Raw genomic sequence first — 18,449 nt, 5'->3', positions numbered from 1 at the left:
ACACAGTGGACCAGTCAGCTGAATTTGATTGCACTAACAAGGAAAATTTCCGTTTTGAAAATTATTTGAAATTTTAACCCTTCATAGGGCAAGTGAGTATTTTTGTTAAAAAAAAAGAAGAAAAAAAACATGCATACACAAACACACAAAAACACACACACACAAACAGGACAGGTGTCCACATACATGGGCATCACATTTTGGTTCATGTAGGCCTCAATAGTAACATTTAGTGTGGCCCATGTTCCACATATGCGGGCAGCAGGTCTCATTTACAATGTTATAAGAATTCCAAAATATATATTACATGTAATAATTACTAAACAGGTCTATTTTTTTAGGGGTGGGATTTGATTTAAAAAAAACAACTAATTAATTAAATGCTAAGGTAATTAATTAATATTGATTAATTGCAGGACGGCCCAGCGGCAGTGTGGTTAGAGCATCGACATCACAGTCCTGGGGTCCTGGGTTTGAATCCAGGTCACCCTACCTGTATGGAGTTTGCATGTTCTCCCTGTGGCTGCGTGGGTTTTCACCGGCTACTCCGATTTCCTTCCTCATTTCAAAATCATGCATGGTAGGCTGGTTGGACACTCTAAATTGCCCTTCACTATGAGTGTGAATGGTTGTCTGTCTCGTCGTGCCCTGCGATTGGCTGGCCACCAATTCAGGTTGTCCCCTGCCTCGTGCCCGAAGTCAGCTGGGATAAGCTCCAGATCCCCCACCCCCCCACCCACCCCCCACCCACCCCGACACTTGTGAGGATAACGTGATTCAGAAGATGAATGATTAATTGATGTCAAGAAAAAGTCACAAAAAGCTTTTTTATTTCAAATTATTTCACTGTATAATTGAATTAAATAATATGCACAGACATGAAATATCTTATGAATATTAGTCCATCAGCACAAATTTCTTCATGCTCATTATGGCAACTACGTATGAACTTGTTTTTGTCGTTGCCACCGATATCAATGAAATTTACAGTAAATTGGAAAAGGAATACTGGAAGCTCTGCTCAACAAACATTCGTTTGGAATATCCTTGCAACCCTCAGGGTGGGGGTGAATTATGCATGTGTGCACACTTTTGAACAAACCCACTATTTTTTTTAAATTAAACTATCTTTTCTATTTTTAAATGAACCGCACCATTTTGGTCGCAATTTGCCGAGCTAATTTGCCCCATTGAGTAATCAGTGTACCAGGATATAATACGCTGTTTCCATGTTATTTTAAGCTTCCATGTTTGAAACAAAACCTACAATTACCATTGATTCCGTGCCCATACTGCTTATTCTCAAAAGGCCCGTGGGGGGGATTAACTTGTGTTAAAAATGTATAACTCGTTAACTCAGTTGTAATTAATTAATTGTAATTACCCTTAATTTAAAAATAATAATATTTTTGAGCATATTAATACCGTTTTAATGAATAAAGTTTAAATAAAATTAAAATTAATAAAAACTCAATTACACTGGTTATGGTTCCTAACAACACTCTAATTTTGTATTTTTAAATTTCCCAGAACAGTCTTTAATACCTTGATATACCAATTTAATGCTTTCCAGGACCGAGGTCATATGTCAATTTACTCAATGTCAATTTTCCCCATGGAAAATAACTACATACAAATTAATCTGTTCCCACCCTCTCAAAAAACAACCAAAACAGGATTAACAATGGAAAATCATCTTTTTATTTGTTCTAATTCACCACCTACTCACAAAGTAAAAATAGCTATCTAGACTATATGATCTGAGAAAGGGAGAGAGAGAGGGAGAGAGACTTGACGGTAATGCACTCGTAACACAACAATAGCTTTAAATTTATCTGAAATGAATTTAGATTACTATACACGCAAAGATGTTTAGTATTCCACCGCAGCTTTCGAGCCGGAACTTCCTGTCTTCTCCATGTCTCACAACCGAGTGTTCGTTTTTTCTAAATTATCGAACCAGGTTTTTCAGATGCTTGCTTTGCTTTCAAGCCGTGACTTCCCGCTGGCTTTTTTGCAAATTATCACGCTATCTCCAGTAAGAAAATGCTAAATTTACAGCCCAGTTGTCAAAGAAATGATGCGAGAGAAATGCGGCGAGAAAGACAGAGCAATGTTATTCTCATGAGCACCCTCTCGCATACTCGGCCACCTTGACGGTCGCATCGGTAACCATCTGATATGCTTTTATCTCTGCGTCGTATCTCGAGCGGAATATTTTGTTCGGAATTTTTCTCACACTCGTATGTCAAGGTATTACTGTATTTGATTCACTTTTGACACAAGTGGAAAACCAATTCACTTAACTGACTGAATGTTGATGTTTAAGTTTTAGAAGCTGTGCAATAAGATTTGGGTAAAAAAAAATCAAACAAAACTTTGCAAGTTGCAACCAAAAATTTAAACTTTAGTTATGAAATTCAAGCAAACAAAGTCACTAAAAAATAAATCTCAACACTTGTTTGCAATTGTCCGGCGGCTGAGTGGTTAGGGTGTCAGCCTCACAGTTCTGGGTTCCTGGGTTCAAATGCACGCTAGTCCACCTGTGTGGAGTTTGCATATTCTCCCCAGGCCTGCCTGGGTTTCTTCTTGGTACTCTGATTTCCTCCCACATTCCAAACACATGCATGGTAGGTTGATTGGACACTCTAAATTTTCCCTAGTTATGATTGTGAGTGTGAATGCTTGTTTGTCTCCTGTGATCAGCTGGCCACCGATTCAGGGTGTCCCCCGCCTCGTGCCCAAAAGGCCGCTGGGATAGGCTCCAGCACCCCTCATGACTCTTGTGAGGATAAAGCGGTTCAGAAAATGAATGAATGAATGTTCTCGCTGTCCAGACTTTTGCTCTCGATGACAAACTTTCTCGGTTTCACCACCTCTCTTTGCTTGACCCAAACATCACTGCTTGGCGGGCTTTGTGGAAAGTGCGTCTTCATTGGTCAAATGCATTTCCAGCAAGCAAGTGAAAATGTGGCACAAGCGAGAAAATTACATAGAAAAATAAGGTTTTGACAGCAAGAAGGTGAAAATGGGAATTGTAAACATTGTAGGTGTTAAGTTTTACTTTTCAGATTACTTTGTTTGCTTGAGTTTCATTATTTTTCTTATTCTTATTTTTTTGGTTGCAACTCAAAGGTTTTGTATGTTGTTAGAAGCTGCCAAAGCTCCCTCTCAAAATGGATTAGATGTCCAACGTTGTCAATGGCTGCCAATGAGTTAAATGACTCCCCTATAAGGGGTTAAATTGAAGAGCTCTCATCTCATGACTTCATTCTTATATCTGCGCCAGTGCTGAGAGCAAAAAAGTACCACTTGACTCCGCTTAGTCAACGTTAATGAAATGCAGTTTGGAATTGATAAACATTTTTTTAAAATAACCCATAATAATTAATAATTCATCTTTTTTGTGTTGACAACACTAAAGAAACAGCGACATGGAACCAATCAAGCAACCCGTTGGTGTAATTTCGCCTATTTACGTAGTTCCTCCTTGATACTGCATGTTTATACAAATTACTGTACATAAAAGCATGTTTTAGAAATGGAGCAAAATATCGCGTGTACTTCAATAGGTGTCATTTTATTAACATTAAGAAAGGGTTGAATATACTGTATATTTTCTAATGAAACAAATATGTATTTATTTTACATTAGAGTCATTGAAGAGAATGTCATTCAGATGTTAGAGTAATAAATACTACTGCTAATTATTAGGAACCTCTCCGCACCTGAAATTCTTAAGTGTGTCGTCCTGTACAGTGCGTGAGTTCATGTAGGACAAAAATATAGCCGCATGCTTACTGTCTAACTCCTAGTCATCCAAGTATTTTCATTTGCGTTTGTTAATATAGCGGTATATTGTTTGAGGATTTTTGTTAATGCTACATTGTTAATTTCTTTTTTTCGCTGTGTTCTTTTTAAGAAACAAGAGTCTCCAAGTCTTCTCAAACATTGTTCTAAACTATCGCAACTAAGAGCAAAATCAAAACATGTATTATAGTGTTTGTGCCAATGTTGATCCAGAATAAAGTAAGGTCTGGGTTTTTCTTCTAACAGGGGCAAAATAATGTATAAGTCTAATATCATGAACACAAATGACTTTGAATCCCCTTACCCTCATTTGCTTACACTTTATGTATTTAAATGACCTTATGACCTATGTGTCTTTAACTGTTTATTATACAATGTATATGTAGAGAAGCTAAATGATAAAACTAAAGCCATAAACTCAAGCACTAACTCTTTAGAGCTCAACTGAGTACTATATACATTTATTCTATTAAAAGAAATCTGTTTTTTGGCTAGTCTTTGTCCTGACATTCCGTTTAGAGGTCTTCAAGGAATGTCAGCATCTACATGTTTGTAAACCAGATGTATGTGCTTTTATTGATTGATTTTTTTTAAGTATGGTTGACTGATTGTATCATTTATCAGTGTTACCTCACACTGAGTTAATGCCAATGCTTCCTAAATGACAAGGAGAGCATTTTACACTTCAGATAAGTGTAATTTATCAAGTAAAACTGAGGTGTGTGCTTTTGAGCATATTTGTGATTACTACGACGACCAAAATTAAATGGTTTCAAAACCAAGAACAAATTTATACATTTTAGAATGCTGCCTTGCTTTTCAAAAATCATGTAAACTAAAACAACTAACATTGGATAAAGTGATGTTTCTAGCTTGTTGCTAGGGGCTATCAAGAGAGATTCGTGCATAGCAATTATGTAAAATATTGCTATTGTGAACACATTTAGAACTCTTTATGGGAGGTTATCTTAGCATAAATGGATCGGAACCTTTTTATAGTGCAAAAATGCTAGCAATGAAGTTTCACTAATCTGTCTATTTCTAACTTGTAGTCGATAGTGATTTGAGTAGAAATGCTTGAATGTGTTTTAGAATGACTGCCATTCCCGTCTACAACTGCCTGTATTCTCCTGATTTCAAAGAGTGCAAAATCTGTGAGATGACAAAGCAAAAGTGAGTACAGATACAAGCACATTGATGACATTTCTACTCATTGCTGTTGTCATGATTGAAGAGGTTCTTTGGGCGTACACAAAGGATTTTTTGGAATTGAAGTAGCAACATTGTTTTGCGGTCCAAACTTCAACATTCATTCCAAAATGTGCATCTTAATTCAAAGGTTTCTCACTACCTTTTGTCTTAATAAATGCTGTGCACAACTATATTACATATTTGAATTGTGGGATTTAAAAAGGGAAACCGGCCAACAACTTTTCACACCCTTTAATTGTTTTTTCAGTTCAATTGTGATTTTCTGAAATGCTCAACCATTTTCTCTCTGTGATATATTCAAAAATAGAATGTCTGTCTGCATCATTTGTCTGACTGACTGTTGCCTTTACATTTGTTTAAGTCTTGTACCTGTGTAAATCATCAGTTATTCTGAATGATTGCGTGGAGTTCTTCCCCAAATTCTGCTTTTGCTCTGCGTAAAGAATGATGGCCTTCATGTTACCAACATGGATATAGTATAAATACTGCCTAGTTCTCATACCTGACCCATTTCAAATACTCCAAATGTTTTATTCCTTTTCTTTCTATTTCTCATCATCTTTAAAAACATTGGACCGGAGGACAGTCAGGTTGTGTCCTCTCGCTGTGTTTCTTCGTGTCTTGTGCCGTGGTGCGTGTGTTCATGTCAGTACTTGTGCCTACTGTGGATCGCATGCTTTAGCCCTTGACTGGACACAAACGTTGCTCATAAACTCCCCTTGACCCTTATGTGGACAAATGTCGGGGATCCTTATAACATTATCAAGGGAGCCAAATAACTTATTACAGATTTATCATATGTGTTACCAGTTCTGTAAGAAAACAAATACAAATAGGAAATAAAGAACTTTTAATTAGAAGGTTGTTTGGTGTTCATTATGTGGCAAGCGATATTTACTGTTTTGGATATTTTGAAAATGAGAGACTGTAAAAAGGTATAGAATAACTGGGTGTGCATTAGACACTCTTTGTTAGACTTGGTTACCACCTCTCTTCCTCCATTACACTGAGGACTGGCTCCCCTCAAGGCTGTGTACTGAGTCCTCGTCCGTACTCCGTGTACACATACGACTGTACACCAACCCACCAGTCAAACTCCATCATCAAATTTGCCGATGTCACCACTGTGGTCGTACTCATCTCAGGAGGGGATGAATCGCCCTGCACAGACGAGGTTAACAAACTGCCTTCATGGCACTTGGTGAACAATCTCACACTGAACACCACAAAAACTAAAGAAGTAATCCTGGACTTTCTATAGAGCCACTGTAGAGAGCACCCTGGCATACTGCATCACAGTGTGATACGCTGGAAGCACGGCAGCAGACAAAAAGGCCACGCAGAGAGTGATTAACACTGCCCTGAAGATCGTTGGCTGCTCTCTGCCCTCACTGGAAGACATTGCCTGCCCTCGTTACCTCAGCAGAGCCAGGAACATCATCGGGGACCCATACCACCCTGTTCATAATCTGTTCCAGCTGCTGCCCTCTGGCAGACGCTATAGGTCTCACAAAGTACGGACAAATAAGCTTAAGGACTCTAAACTTGCGGTAACACGACACACAATCCCTCCTGTGTAATAACTTCAGGTTAAGGTAACATGAAAAGACATTGGGCAGTGATCTGCCTCCTACTGGCTGACTGAAGGGGGGAAGGGGGGTGTATCCGTCACGGCAGAATGCTAAATTACAAGTTTGAAATTATTTTCACTTATTTGGGTCTTTTACCGGGAAAATGCACCTAATGGAGAAGCACCACCAATTTCGTCATACGTAGTTTCTGGGTATGATTACAATTAGGCTTTTGTCGAGTCAATGATGATGACAGAGCCTTTGTCCGATTATTATTATTATTTACTCCCCCGTCCTGTGCCATTTCAAAGCGCAAGCTTGCGCTTTTTCACATATTTGCTAAAATTCAATCTTTTTGCGGTGACTACAAATAGGTACAAAGGTGTTTTGATTGGCAACACTAAAATGGTTCAACATTTACAAATGTCAGTGTTACATATCAAGAAAGAAACACAGCCCACAATTGACTACGGGCCTCCGGGGGACACTCTCAATCGGTAGTCAGCCGATGGCAGGGCACAATGAGACAGACAACAATGCGCACTCACAACTACACCTAGTGGCAATTTGAAGTGTCCTATCAGCCTACCATGCCAGAACCTCGAGGAAACCCACGCAGGCCCGGAGAAAAACAAAAGAAACCCTAAACAGTTGGCGGCGAGGATGGTTAGGGGCTTTGAAACACATTAAGTCTGGTGCACAAGGAAGCAGCTGTCTGGCCAGTTCGACGGTCGTCCGGGCTGGCCCACGAGGAGTTGGTGGTCATGCGGGTCCAGCGGTCGTTCAGGCTGTCCTACTGGGAAGCAGCCGGGCACCTCAGCATGAACAGTCTCTAGAGGGGCGAAGGATATGTCACAGATGACCTGACCCTGAACGGTCTCTTGAGTTGCGATGGTGATGTCGCAGCTCACCTTGCCCCCAACAGTCTCGGAAGGGGCGACGGCAAAGTGGCAAGAAAAAGTCTCTGGTAGAGCGATGTCGCAGGTCGCCTCGCCCGAAATGGTCTCTGGACCTTTCCCCTTGAAGCACGGGCCCCTTGCCTGCCTTTGCTCCACATTGCCGGCGTGCGCCTCTCCGCCGTACGCTTCTCCAGCCTCTGCCTCTCCGACCATCCCATTTCCAACGTCCGCACCGCCAATGTCCGTCACTCCGACATCCAACTCTCTCCTTTCCTGGCCGCCTATTAGTTTAGCTCTGCAGTCGTTGGACAGGCATTCAAGTAACTTTTGAGTAGCACTATTTACAACACAAAAACTCACTAAGCAGCTCAACATCTTTGTATATACCATATTCTCTTGCATATAAGCCCTGTTTGTAACTGAAAATCATGACTAAAATCAAGGGTACGGCTTATATATGCACAAATTAGGCTTGACAAGCAAAAAACTGTAAGGTGACAAAACCCAAAGACAATGTGGCCGATATGGTCATTTATTTCAAAATAGAGAAAAGATAAACAGATAAAACGCTAAACAAAACTTATTTTGATGCCAATGAATTAAACCCAAGAAGAAAAAAAAAAGATTTTTCCTAAGATTTTCCCTTCAAAGTAACACATTTGTACTTCCTATTAAAACCATGAATATGTAGGTGAAAATTGTGAATCAGGGGCGTCGAAAAATTGTAAAATTCTACGAATTTAAGGCCATTTTAAGGGTGCAACTTATACGGTCAATATGTGAGAAGATAGGGTAAGTTGGTTTGCTTTACTGTTGTTTCTCCTTTAATGTTATTTCACAAATTAACTGAATCATCACTGCCAGCTCCTCTCCATTCAAATGGATTGGAAGTCTCCACTATCAACGGAAACTAAACACGATAATTTACGGGCAGGTATCCCAGTTCAAATGCATTTGACTTTTATCACTGTCAGTGGCAGGTTTTACTGCTGCAAATTCATGAAACTTAATACAAATGGGTTGTTGCATCTTTTTATTTAGACAGTTTGCTGATGACCCGAATGAGAGCGCCGTTCTCATCCTTCAACCTCTGGTTGTCCGTCTTGAGCTCTGTTAAAACCTGGGAAAGTGGATGCAAGCAATGAGGTCAGAAAATCATATTTTATTTGGAGAAGGATAGTGATGCAAATTGTGAAATGCAAAGCCGTTGTTGCTTCAAGTCACACTAAAAGCAACTCAGTCATTACCATTTCAATTCAAATTTAGAGCCAAGCGACATGGACATGCTTTATGGTAAACAAGCCTGCGGTGAGGAATAATTCGAGAGAACAAGGTCAAAGAGATAATAAAAAAGACATCACAAAATTAGGCCGTGTCCCTCACTTAAAGCAATGACTAAAAATAAATTGCCTCTTAGTCATAGATACGAGAAAATTGACATACGAGCTCAGTCCCTGAAAACATTAAGCCCGTATTTCAAGGTATGGGTGTATATTTAAAATTTCTCGTATGTTGGGACACTCGTATGTCGAGGTATTGCTGTATGTGAAAATAAAAAATAATTTGTTTCATATCTCACCAAAGAAGGTTTGCCAACCGTTTATTGAAAACCTCTCATGTTCAGTGGCAAAAGTACGCGTCCCCTATTGCTCTTACAATAAATCCTTGGTAGACGTGCTTGAAACACCCAGTCTCATTACGTTTTGTATTTTTCCAACTGTCTTACTCTCCTTGTTATGAATTATTTGCTTTAAAAATATCTTAAAGATTTGTGTCATATTCAAAAGATATTTTCTCGCCGGGATGTAGAATGCTTAATCCTTGCAGATGAAAGTGATTGCATCGATCTGATCTTGTGTTTAGGCAGAGTCTTTACAACAATGTGTGAAAAACAGCAGGTAGCTCTGGCTGATTGTTGTACAAACAATTGAAAACACAGACACAGGAAAAGACATTGGAGACCTAAATAAAATTGGAACTACAGGCATGAAGTCTTCCATAAATGAAGTCTTCCATAAGATGGGTTCCTTCTGCAGACTGATACTGAGGTTGAAAATATGCAGAATCACTCTTCCAAGCTGATCCACACTGTCCCTCAGAAGTCTGGAGCTTTAATTTGATACTAGATTGTCTTTATCCGTGCATGTGTGCGCACCAGACACTAGAGGTCACTCATGTTCTTGGGAGCGACCACTTAAAGTTTTTGTTTGTTTATTTATTTGGCCTACAATAGTAATATATTTTAGGTTACAGTGTAATAATAACGTTCATATTCATGATGTTGTGCTGAAGAATCACACCAAGCACGATTAAACATTTTAACATGCTCCAAAGAGACAAAATAATAAGTATAGAAAAAAACTGAATAACACACACACACTTACACACACACACACACACACAAAGCCCTCGGACTGTACGGGGTAAATTAAACATTTATGAACTTGCTGGATATATGAAAACAGTTGTGGGGTTGTTGGACCGATCCACGGTGGGTCCTCACTATGTGGAGTTTGCATGTTCTCTCTGAGCTTTCATGGGTTTTCTCTAAGGTACTCCAGTTTCTTCCAAAAATAGGCAGGGTATGCTGGTTGAACTCTGGTGACCCAAAGTAGCTGGGATAGGGTGCAACATCGACCGCGACTTTAGTGAGGATAGCATTCAGAAGCGGTTCTGAACTGCTTATCCTCACAAGGGCCGTGGGGGATGCTGGAGCCTATCTCAGCTGACTTTTGGGCATGAGGCAGGAGGCACTCTGAATTGGTGTCTTCCCAATCACAGCATACGAGGACACGGACAACCATTCATGCTCACTATCCTATCTAGGGGGGCAATTTAGTTTTTACCCTGCCTACCCTGGATGTTTTTGGGATGTGGGAGGAACCCAGAGTATTAAGAGAAAACCAAGCACGCCCGATGAGAATATGCAAACTACACACAGGAGGACCGCTTTCTTACACCTAACAACTTCCCTCAAATAGAATATCCCCTACCAAAACCACTGAGCACCAATTAACTCATTCTTAATCTGCACATAGTTTCACAGTCATAAATTGAGAAAACTGTGTCTGGTCTCAAAAGCTCCAAAGCAAAAGATGCGTGTAATATGGATGTAACATTTCTTAAATACCACAAAGAATCTCTCATAATTTATACAATTTCATAAACCAGTCTCTTCCCTGAACCCTGGAAGTGCTCAGTCATAACACCAGTCCTGAAATCAGGGAACCCCGCAATAACCAACATCTACAGACCTATAGACATCTTTCTAGCCATTTTAAAAGTCTTGGGAAAGACAGTAACAAAGCAAATTGTGAATCACAGCAGTCCATACACCCTGAAAAGGCTGCAATGTGGATCTACAAAACATAATTCTAGTAGTTTGCTTCCTTGTAGAAAACTAAAAAATCAAAGCTACATACAGGCGGCGTCCTTGTTGCGGTTTTCATTGATCTCATGAAGGCATTTGAAACCATCAACCACCAAATACTGCTGACTAAATTGTCTAGTTTTAATTTCTCACCAAGAATGCTAAATTGCAACTGATATATACATATCTGTAAGATCACAATATGTCAGGATACAAAATTCACAATTTTCTTCATGGAATAACAGTCTTGGGGTCCCGCAGGGGTCAGTGCTATGTCCACTTTTCTTTTCATAAATGATCTGCCAAGCTGTTGTCTTTTGATTGTCATCTGCCAAATGTATGCCCATGATGCTGTTTTATATGTCCATGCAAAAGACAAAAAACATGCTGCACGAGAACTGGCAGATGCAATGACAAGCATGTATAACTGCCTTTAAAACTGTGTTTAAAAAAAAAAAAAGAGACCTAAATCATTTCTTTAACAGATTCAATTCTTCCCCCAGACCAGAGGCACCTCTCAAACCTCTTCCTTCCCCTCTTCCACTCGCCACACGTCACCACAAAGGATATCATCCTCCTCGTTCACCGGCCTCTCCTTTTCTGTTGATCAGGTGATAAGACATTTTAAGAAGATCAAAGCAAGGAAGGCTACCGGACCTGATGCTCCCATCTCCAGACTATTGAGGGACTATGCAGATCAGTTTGGAAGTGATTCTGCATATTTTCAACCTCTGGTAGTAGGGGGAAGAAAGATCATCGAAAACGATTCTTTTCCAAAGTGTATCTCCCAAAACAAAATCTTGGATTTTTAATTTGGGCAAAAAAGGAGACCTCAGACTATGAAATAGTGGTGAGGTTTGTGCTCATATTCTCAAAATCCATTACGAAATGTGCGAACATGTGTAAACATGCCCTGGTCTTTGAGAAAGCACAATCTTTTGAGGTGACGATCAGGTATCGCTCTTTACCTCAGGCGTTATGACGACTGGTCATTTCACTGTCCTTGCTTAAAAATGCTTTCAAGGAAAACAACTTTGCAAACTATAGATTCAGGCATGGGTGATAAAATGACCACATTGTTTGTCAATGTTGATTGCAAAAGTAAAAGAGCAAAAATAATTAAAAATAAAAAGAAATGAACACTTTGAAGCCCTGTCATTTGATTGTGAATACAAAATAGATCATATATGACCTCTGCACATCAGCACTGTCTTGCAACATTTGTAACACGGTGTAGACACTGCACAGACGTTCAGTCAATGCTGCGTTCTCCTTGTGAAATTGAACATAGAGTGCAGAACAGGAATGTCTCACAAAATCATATATTTTGCTATTGGAACAGGTTTAGTATTCAACTACAACTAGGTCACAACCCTTCAACCCCATCAGTGGGAAAAAGGAGCAGTGGTGCACAATTATTTGCCTGACATGAAGTGACCCAGCAGAGAGCTGTATCTAATGAGCCACCTGGCCAAATGTGGGCATCTCATTTATGTGTAAAAAAAATAAACCACAGCTGAGAATGACTGTCTCAAAGTTGTAAGGTCAAGTGTTCAAATATTGGCTCATCCCAAGTGCGAAGGTGAGAATGAATGGTTTTTGGTCGATTTGTGACAGACTGATGACAATTCTAGGAAGCAGCTCCCATGTTACCCTCATGAGGAACAGCTGCATTGAAAGGGGTATGTTCAGTTTGAAGGTCTCATTGTAGCTTTGTAAAACACACCACAAATAAGATCCATAAACTGCTAAATGTGTAAAGATTTGCATAGACTGACCTTCATTTCCTCTTCCATGCCAGACACTCTTTTTTCAAGGGCTTCCTTATCCTGCAAACAAGGTGATAAACCAATTTGTGTCAGAACAGCAACTACTTTTACTCATAGTTGTGGCAAAGGAAAAAGGTGTATTACAACACATGAATGTTCAATAAAGACATACCTTTTTCTCTGATTCAAGTATAGTTGATTTCTCTGCTAATAGGTCTTGCCTCTGAAAATATGATTTATTTCATTATATCCTGATGGATGAGAATGTATGGACCAGTACCTACTATTATGGTTGGTTTTAGTGTGTAAAACAAAGTAAAGGTCAAGACTGCCAAACTGCCCCTTCCGTATTTATTTCTGGATAGCCGTATGAAAGAGGTTTGGTCACTGTTGACTTAATTCAAGTAAACAATGAAACATAAGATATTGACTATGTGCAACCCAAAAGAAAGAATCATATCTAAAACAATTAAAAGACGCAGAATTTCAATGTAATTGTGGAGAAAAATGTAAATGAAAGGCATGTGTTTATTTTATTTTTTAACCCTAACCCTATTTAGCTACATTCTTTTAACTACTAAATGTGTTAACGTCATGTATGCACGTGAAGTAAATGATGTCAGGTTTGTAGCACAATGGCTGCACTCAAGGAGTTTTCTTCATTATTCGAGATTTAAGAATACAAAGCATTAGAGTAAATTACCAATCTTTTTAAGTTTTGCACTTTAGTGAAGGAAATAGGTTGCTCAATGAAATTTTTACAAAATTTGATTGCAATTGCGTTTGCAAGTTAATCTGTTCTCCAAACGGAAATTCGTCACCTGACATTAATATGGGACGGCCTGGTGGATGAGTCGTTAGCGCGTGGACCTTACAGTGGGGACATGGTTTAAAATCCAGGTCAGTCCACCTGTGTGGAGTTTGCATGTTCTCCGCGGGCCCACGTGGGTTTTCTCCGGGTACTCCCGTTTTCCCCCACATTCCAAAGACATGCATGGTAGGCAGATTGGACACTTTAAATTACTCCTTGGTATGATTGTGAGTGTGGATGGTTGTTTGTCTCCTTGTGTTTTGCGATTGGCTGGCCGTCAATTCAGGGTGTCCCCCGCCTCTGGACCGATGTCAGCTGGGATAGGCTACACTGTATCCTCACTCGGGTTGCGGGGGTTGCTGTAGTCGCTACACCAACCCGCGCAACCCGAGTGAGGATAAAGCAGTTCAGAAAATGAGAAGAAATGAGACACTAATATGCAAGTACCAACCACAGGTACCGACAGAAATATTTTTTCCATGAAAATTGATGCGCAAATTGGTAAAATAGCTTCCAAGATTATAAAAAGTAATGTGAAAAAGAAGAATGATTTTAAATCATTTGTACAGCCATTTTTGAAATTAGGGTCATTCATACGAGTTGTTCACTCACTTGGGCAAGTTTATCTAGCTGGAAACGAATATTGACAAGTTCTTGTTTGCTGTCTTGCAACCTGGACTTGAGATGCTCATTCTCCTGAAGTGCCTCTGCATACATCTAATAAAAAAGTCATAAAACATGATACATGTACTGTGTGTGAAACAAAAAGCATAGCAAGACACCCTAAATTCTCTCAATTTCCTGTAGTTATGTGTGTGAATGCGAATGGTTCTCCATCTCCTTGTGAACTGCGATTAGCTGGTCACTCATTCAGACCGGCTGGGATAGCTACATTACCCCCTGACAATTTTGTGGATAAGCGGTCTGAAAATATATGAATGCCTTATAATGTCCGAATTATTAAGTAACACAACTTTTAGAGCCGTAAATAGTATTGCATTTCACCATTTTATAATCTTTGCTAGTGGTGTCTTGGTCCTGGTTGTTCAAAGAACCGAACCAGGTTTCCCTCCGAAGGTAGGAGCTGGTCCTGCCCAGTCTGTAAGATGCATTCCCACCACTGGAGTCAAATCTAAATAAAGCAGATTGCATTCATGCAATGTCACTTCAGTGAATGTTAGCACAAGGAACTATGTTAGCTAATTAAAAATGGGTGGCATATTTCTTTGAGGGGATCATCCTGGGAATATTACATAATAGCATTGAATTTACAGTACTCATTACAGGAAATGACAACTATTAAGACGTTGGCTGCCATTTACAGTAATAGATGAACTTGAACAAGCTTCCTACTGTTCTAACACCTTTAAAGTTATATTCTGCTGATGTGTCCAATCCATTTGGACTGGAAGAGTCATGTAGAGTGGACGTCTATCGCCGTCAATTACACTGAAAAATCTTAATTCAATGCCAACCTTAAAGTGGTTCAATGAGTTAATGGTGTTTTGCATTTTACTTACATCTGGATTATTCTTACATAACAGTATCGTAGTGCTCTCAATAAGGGTTGATAGCATGATTGTGTAAAACTCAAAATAGATTTACCTTGACAGTCTATCATGCTGAAAAACAAAAAAGAAACATTTAAATTAGGGATCATTCGTAACAATGGTACTTTGTTACTCTGTTCGAAAAAGAAGAAATATTTGCCATTCTGAGAGTAACCTCCAGGTACATTCACAACAATTACATCATTGCTTCAATGAAAATCAGACATAGGCATTGTCGTCATCATTGACTTGACAAAAAAAGCCTAGTAGTCATCATACCCTCAGCAGCGTATGAAGAAATTGTATAGTGCTTCTCCACAAGTTCGTCTTCCCAACACACACTCTTGAATAAGGGATAGTCAAAATAACCAGTAACAACTTTAATCTAGTGGGATCTAATGTTGAATTAATTTCCGTCTGTAGTATGTAGATGTTTTAGGTGATGATTGTTTTATGAATGTTCACATCTTCAAAAATGTGTCAAGAGAATTTATGTTATGACCATTTACTGCTCGGCAGGAAGGCATTTAAAACCGTAATAATTTATTACTACATAAAGCTGGCCCGGCTGATCCCTGACCGGTTTGCTATATCTACTGCAGACTTATGTATTTTGACATTACTGATCCAAACACTTCGGTTTGTAATAAATGCACATGTATATGGCATTTGCAGCACTTTCCTCACATGGGACGAAATCAATGTATAGAGCAAGGAAGATAACATGTATTCAGAAATGTGGGAGGTGTCAAAGAAATGTTTTGTATGCATGTATTTACAGTACAGAGCCCTCGCTGCGTGTCCTTATGTGGTCATGTGTTTGAAGCAAGCTGACCAGACAGACCTGCAGCCCTGCAGAGTCCACAGACTATATCTTTCAATATGAGAAAAGAAAACCGTTGATGTGCTCTCAGGTCTATCCATCATCACCAGTATCAAAAGTATTATTAATGATTATGAATTTGTAATTTGTCACCAGAAACGCATGTATGATACCATTCCCTTGTCAACATTCCCCCAGAGGACACCTATTTGTTTCAGACAGTAATTGTCTATATTCGACAAAACAACGAAAGCAACCACATTAAATACTAACATCAAAATCCCTTTTGAGTGCCCAACTGAAAAATTAAATAAGATGTGGTCATTTGCAATTCCACAAATAGTTTATTAAAATAAATCCAAAAGTATGGATTATGCGTTTAGAAAAGAAGTGTCTTCATTGTGGCAACAATTAGTGCACGGTCAAGCGACACGCTAAAATTCTAATGTATATTATGAATACTCACATTTCCTTGCACATTCCTAAAACGAATTAAATGAAGATTATACATTGTCATTAGGTGTAAATGAGAGTGAGCAAAGTTCTTCGTTAACTTACCGGCCTGCCATTTATGTTGATGGAATAATCAAATCAGAGGTAAAAATGCACCATTCTTACAGTTACTTTGGCATTTTATCACTGAAAGCGTAGCTAAGGAAACAGATCAACAATGCCGTGAGTGCATCAAAGGTGGCAAGAAATACAGAGCAATTTAAAAAAATAACTTAATTTTTGTACCTTTTCATCTAGAAAACAAATGTATCACTGGATGTCTTTTACCTGCTTGATTTTTCATCCAAAGCAATTTGTCAGGGTCCCAACCAGATTTGCAGTTGTCTAGCGTTGTGCTTGTACCTATCCAGACATATACAAATCCTATACAAATTTATTCAAATTTCATTTGAGAAGAAAAAATGACGTTGATGTTCACTTTTGCAAGGCACACAACTTGCTGGAGCTGGCACCAGGGGCTTCAGTTTGTTATTCTAATATTTCCCAACCACTGAAATCGCAAGGTCATACAATGTAATATTCAGAGGAAAAAAAATGAAAACTCAAAATATGATGAACGTTAAATTATAGATTATACTATTATAAGATTCAAATTGTAAAAAAATCATTTTGTTGCTTATTTTTTCTCTAACATGAACCAAAAGTTTGGTTTCTAGGGCATCAACTTTTGGTGACAAAGTTTGTGTAAGCACTACATTTGTTTGCATAATGTTAGGAGATTAAATTAATATTTGGAGAAAAGTCATCAAATTATACAATTAGAAACATTACATTACTTATTTTTGCATCACTCGAACCAGAAATTGTTCATGGTCCGCAGACATCAACTTTTTGAGACATTAGGTCAGTGAAAAATTAGATTTTGGAATAATTTTGAAGGTTTACATTATTCCTGCTGATAAAACTTTTATGAGAATAACATTTGTTAATATAGGCGACATAGTTTTAAATTAAAAGATTTTTAGATGGTGATGTCCCTTGAGTCTTTTTCAATGCAAAAAGTATCCCGCAGCTCAAAAATGTTGGGAAACATTGTGATAGACACTTGTATTGAAATATTGTATAAAAACCTTGCAAACGTATTTTATAAGAAAATGTCAACCCTGCAACCAATCTTGTTATGTATCAGTAAAGATGAAAGGCACAATCGTGCATCACCTTTGGGAATTGTTGCATAATCAATGAAGCTTTATGACATTGTATGAGCAAACAAACTGTTTATTGTTTGATGCCTGTCTCTTTAACAGTCACAGAGATTCACTGAGATAAACACAGTAGCCGACTGAGAAGTCTACTTAGAGTGAGGCAAATAACAGGAAATTGCAGATGTAGTGTGTAGTGTGATGAATTTTTTTTTCACCAACTGATTTTAACTGATATGTCACTTTTATAAACTATGTTGATGCTTTGCAAGGGACCTATTGAACTTGTAATGACAAGGCAGTAGGACAAGAGCTCCAAATGTACTCGGGCCATGGAATCATAAAAAAAGCAACGCTTATAGCACTGGAGTATTTCAATTAAGAAAAATCCTTTGGAGGAAAGTTTGACTTTCAGGTTTTATGAATATTTAGCTTGAATTACTACTTGCAATCCCCAGCCTTGTGAATTAACCTATTGTTAAAACTTTGACGCTGACTGTTTTTTTCTTTGGCTATACTAAGGAACCCGACAGTGCGGTCTAATTAGATTTGAAGAGACAAATTTACAAACATGCAGATTGAAAAATAATTTTGGAGTGCACTTGAAAAAAGAAACTCTATATGTAGTTTCTCAGGAAGTAACATTCTTACTCGGAAGCTTTTGTCTGTAGGGGATGGAGATGATGGTGGTGAGTCGGTGACTGACCTCCTGGTACAAGTTAAGTCTTTGGTGCGAAGGAAGTGGAATGACATCTTCCTCCTTTAGCTTCCCTTAGCTCCAGATAACAGCTGCAGCGATTCCCTCAAGCTAAATACCCCATGATGGCACTCCTGGTCTTCTTCGCAGCATTGGTGGAGAGTGAATATCTAAATGGAAATGCAAACTTTTGACACAATATGTCTTCAATCAATTGTTCTTCAAACTCTGAACACAGTTGGCTCTGGTGTGTCAAAAAGGCCTAAAAGCATCCAAAATTTC

The 18,449-nt window shown here is 38.8% G+C and overlaps 1 protein-coding gene across 11 annotated transcripts in view; it reads right to left on the bottom strand.

The window, feature by feature from the left end:
* Positions 1 to 5,963: 5,963 nt before the first annotated feature.
* ppp1r12b (protein phosphatase 1, regulatory subunit 12B) overlaps positions 5,964 to 18,449 on the bottom strand; it is a 12,542-nt gene continuing 56 nt past the window's right edge. The window contains exons 1-10 of one of the 11 annotated variants that reach the window (XM_077710342.1): positions 18,122 to 18,449; positions 16,596 to 16,670; positions 16,374 to 16,466; positions 16,282 to 16,297; positions 14,963 to 15,064; positions 14,448 to 14,574; positions 14,055 to 14,159; positions 12,804 to 12,854; positions 12,641 to 12,691; positions 5,990 to 6,183 (exon numbers count right to left, since the gene is read on the bottom strand). The exon at positions 18,122 to 18,449 is cut by the window's right edge and continues 52 nt beyond it. In XM_077710342.1, the coding sequence (XP_077566468.1) occupies positions 6,046 to 6,183; positions 12,641 to 12,691; positions 12,804 to 12,854; positions 14,055 to 14,159; positions 14,448 to 14,574; positions 14,963 to 15,064; positions 16,282 to 16,295 (588 nt within the window). In that variant the 5' untranslated portion in view covers positions 16,296 to 16,297; positions 16,374 to 16,466; positions 16,596 to 16,670; positions 18,122 to 18,449 and the 3' untranslated portion in view covers positions 5,990 to 6,045. Of the gene's footprint in view, positions 6,184 to 8,508; positions 11,463 to 12,640; positions 12,692 to 12,803; positions 12,855 to 14,054; positions 14,160 to 14,447; positions 14,575 to 14,962; positions 15,065 to 16,281; positions 16,298 to 16,373; positions 16,547 to 16,595; positions 16,867 to 18,121 lie in introns of those variants that run through there. The other 10 variants (XM_077710377.1, XR_013324776.1, XM_077710351.1 and 7 more) reach the window with 10 other exon arrangements.

This window comes from Stigmatopora nigra, chromosome 1 (assembly GCF_051989575.1).
Source record: "Stigmatopora nigra isolate UIUO_SnigA chromosome 1, RoL_Snig_1.1, whole genome shotgun sequence".
Taxonomy (NCBI): Eukaryota; Metazoa; Chordata; class Actinopteri; order Syngnathiformes; family Syngnathidae; genus Stigmatopora; species Stigmatopora nigra.
Note: the sequence above shows the minus strand (reverse complement) of the source record. Positions and strands in the feature narration are given on the sequence as shown.